This window comes from Monoraphidium neglectum (genome assembly GCF_000611645.1).
Source record: "Monoraphidium neglectum strain SAG 48.87 unplaced genomic scaffold scaffold04005, whole genome shotgun sequence".
In the NCBI taxonomy this organism is placed as follows: domain Eukaryota; kingdom Viridiplantae; phylum Chlorophyta; class Chlorophyceae; order Sphaeropleales; family Selenastraceae; genus Monoraphidium; species Monoraphidium neglectum.
In genome coordinates, this window is record NW_014009624.1 from 1,143 (window position 1) to 3,636 (window position 2,494).

The 2,494-nt window shown below is 63.8% G+C and overlaps 1 protein-coding gene across 1 annotated transcript in view; it reads right to left on the reverse strand.

Annotated features, from left to right (window-relative positions):
* Positions 1–1,610: 1,610 nt before the first annotated feature.
* The window catches only part of MNEG_13725 (low-CO2-inducible protein), a gene marked incomplete at both ends in the record, with an annotated part of 3,091 nt that continues 2,207 nt past the window's right edge, over positions 1,611–2,494 (reverse strand). The window contains 3 exons of the mRNA XM_014037803.1: positions 1,611–1,746; positions 2,018–2,134; positions 2,400–2,473. Of these exons, the coding sequence (XP_013893257.1) occupies positions 1,611–1,746; positions 2,018–2,134; positions 2,400–2,473 (327 nt within the window). The remainder of the gene's footprint in view (positions 1,747–2,017; positions 2,135–2,399; positions 2,474–2,494) is intronic.

The window sequence follows — 2,494 nt, forward strand, 5'->3', positions numbered from 1 at the left end:
CCCCGCACGTGTTCCCCAAGCCGCTTCAACAGCCGAACCCCCCGGCGCGCCCGCGGCGCCTTTGCCATTGAGATGCAGAGGGCGCGAAAGGAGCCCCCGAACCGCTGCTCATGTGGCGAGCGGGCGGACCGACGGCCCGGCCGTACGCTGGCCTGCCCTGCTGTGGTGGCGATCTGATCCGACATGATCTGGTCTCATCTGGCATGACCTAAATGAGAAAGACGGAGGAGGGATCTCTGGCACGGCATGCAACACGTGCCCTGAACCTTTTAAGAATTAAAGCACTGAAGAAGTGCCAAACTGTTGTGTAACCCTTCCCGCAGATTTGCTGCTGCTGCTGCTGCTGCTGCCGCCGTCGCTGTGTCCACGCTAGCACAAGTTTCAGTCTGCTGCCTGCAGCTGTCGTCGCCCCTTTCTCCCTGCTCCGTGCACTGCAAGTCGGGGCGGGGCGGGCAACATCCAGCCAGCCCTTGGCACTGTGGTCAGCTACAGGAGGGGCCAAGCCCGAACCACTGAATTTGTGAAGCCACCCTGTGATCTTGCTGATAGCACTCGGCTTTGTAGTGCATGTGTGGTTGCACTGCTTTCCGGCAAGCACCCATGGTGAACGGCCGATTCACACGCCGTTGTGCCCTGTGCTAACCTGTGCTAAGATATTAGACACCACCCCAAAGTACACTTGTCCCATCCAGTGAAGACAGAGACAGCAACAGCGATGCTCCGTTGTTGATGCTGTGTACTCACCTCGCCTGTGTTGCACCTGGCCAGGCCGTACTAACACAGGTTGCCCCACTTGCTCCCTCAAAACCACAGACACAGGTTCGAGGCCTAGTTGGTCCCTCGCGTATTTACACTAGGGCGTATGTGTGTACAAGTGTTGGCGGATCAATTGACCGTCACGCTTTTGAGAGTGCACAAGGTACGCCCATTGCACATTGCGATTGGGCGCCGCCCGGCCGCAGGGCCCTTGTAAGGAGGCGCCTGCGCCGCCGCCGCCCTTCGCGGCCGGCGGTTGCCATGCGCGTGCAATTCGCGCCCAACCGGCCAGCCCCAAGGACCGTGGCCGGAAATGCCGGCCGCGGCGGCCCTTCTTGGCGGGGCAAGCCCCTTGGATCATGATCGGCAAGGAACTTTCGGCCGGCGTGCCGCGGCAAAAAAAAGGTTGCAAGCATAGGCCCTGGCAAACGCGTCTCTCCCGCTCTCAAAACAGCTCGTTTCATAGTATGTGTCGGCTCAAGTCAACCCCGCGTGCGCGGGTTGTGTGTGTGGGGTGCAGTTGCTTCAAAGGTGAAGGTGCACTGGGCAGACCAGGCAGCAGCAAGCGGCCACCCCTCCCCCCTTGCGTTTTCACCCACCCCCCTTCCTTCCCTCAACCAAAGCCGCGCGGGCGCAAAGGTGCGCCGCGCGCCGCGCCGGCACAGGCAGCAGCGTCAACAACCGACAGCCGCGTGATAGCATAATCATCAGCGCCGCCGCCGCGCCGCCGCGCGCACCGTGCACACCCTTCATGCCGCAACCCTCACGCCCGCGACGGCAGCCCTGGACGCCAACTCCTCGTCGAACGTCAAGCGCCGAATCGCGTCCGAGGCAGCGGCGATGAGGGTCTCGATTCAGGCAACCACGTTCTGCTCGAGGGCGGCGTCCTCGCCGGCGACCTCGGCGGTCACGACCTCGGCCACGGCGCCGCCGTCGCCCAGGATGGGCTCAGAGTCCTGGGCGGGGATCTCGTACTTGATGTAGCTGGCCCTGGGGTTTTGGAGGGTTTTGGGGGTTGTGGAGGAAGGCTGGTGATCAGATTGAGGAGCGGGGGGCAGAAATGGCGCGAGATGAAACGGATCGCCGGGCAGGCAACGGTGGCAGGCCCGAGATCATGCTTCACACAACCCCTTCATATGCCAGCGGGCTGAGTATCACCCGCCCGCGGCTGTCTCTTCCACCTGGGGCGCGTCCAGGAATGAAGAATTCCGCGATCCCCTTCCCCGTGCAAGAGATCCCCTCGTCTTCCACTGTCACTCACAGGGGCTTGTGCTGCAGCTGGAACTTGCGCTCGCTCCTGAGGCCGCTGGAGCAGATGACCTTGGTCAGGTACTCGGAGCTCATGCACTGCAGGGTGCTGGGCTCGCCGTTGACGGGGCTGCGGGGGGGGGCGATTGGGTAGGGGGCCACGGCCAGCGAGGGATGCATGAGGGGCAGGTAGGGATCCGAGAGCGGGGGACAGCGAGAGGGGCGACCGGGGGGGGCGGGGACCCCAGACTGCTCAAGCTGTTTGTGCACAGTGCGGCAAAGCACAGTGTCCGGGCAGGGTCGGGGAAGAAGCCCCCAGGCAGGGTGGGGGCTGAGCCTGCGTCCGGGGAGGCGTGAAAGCATGCGGATGTGCAGTGTCAGCGTCAGACACTCACGTGGAGAAGCCGGCCTCGAGGCCCTCGTCGAAGCCCGACAGGGAGTTGAGCTGGCGGGGGGTCAGGGCGGGGACCTGGGGGGTAGCAAGGAGGGG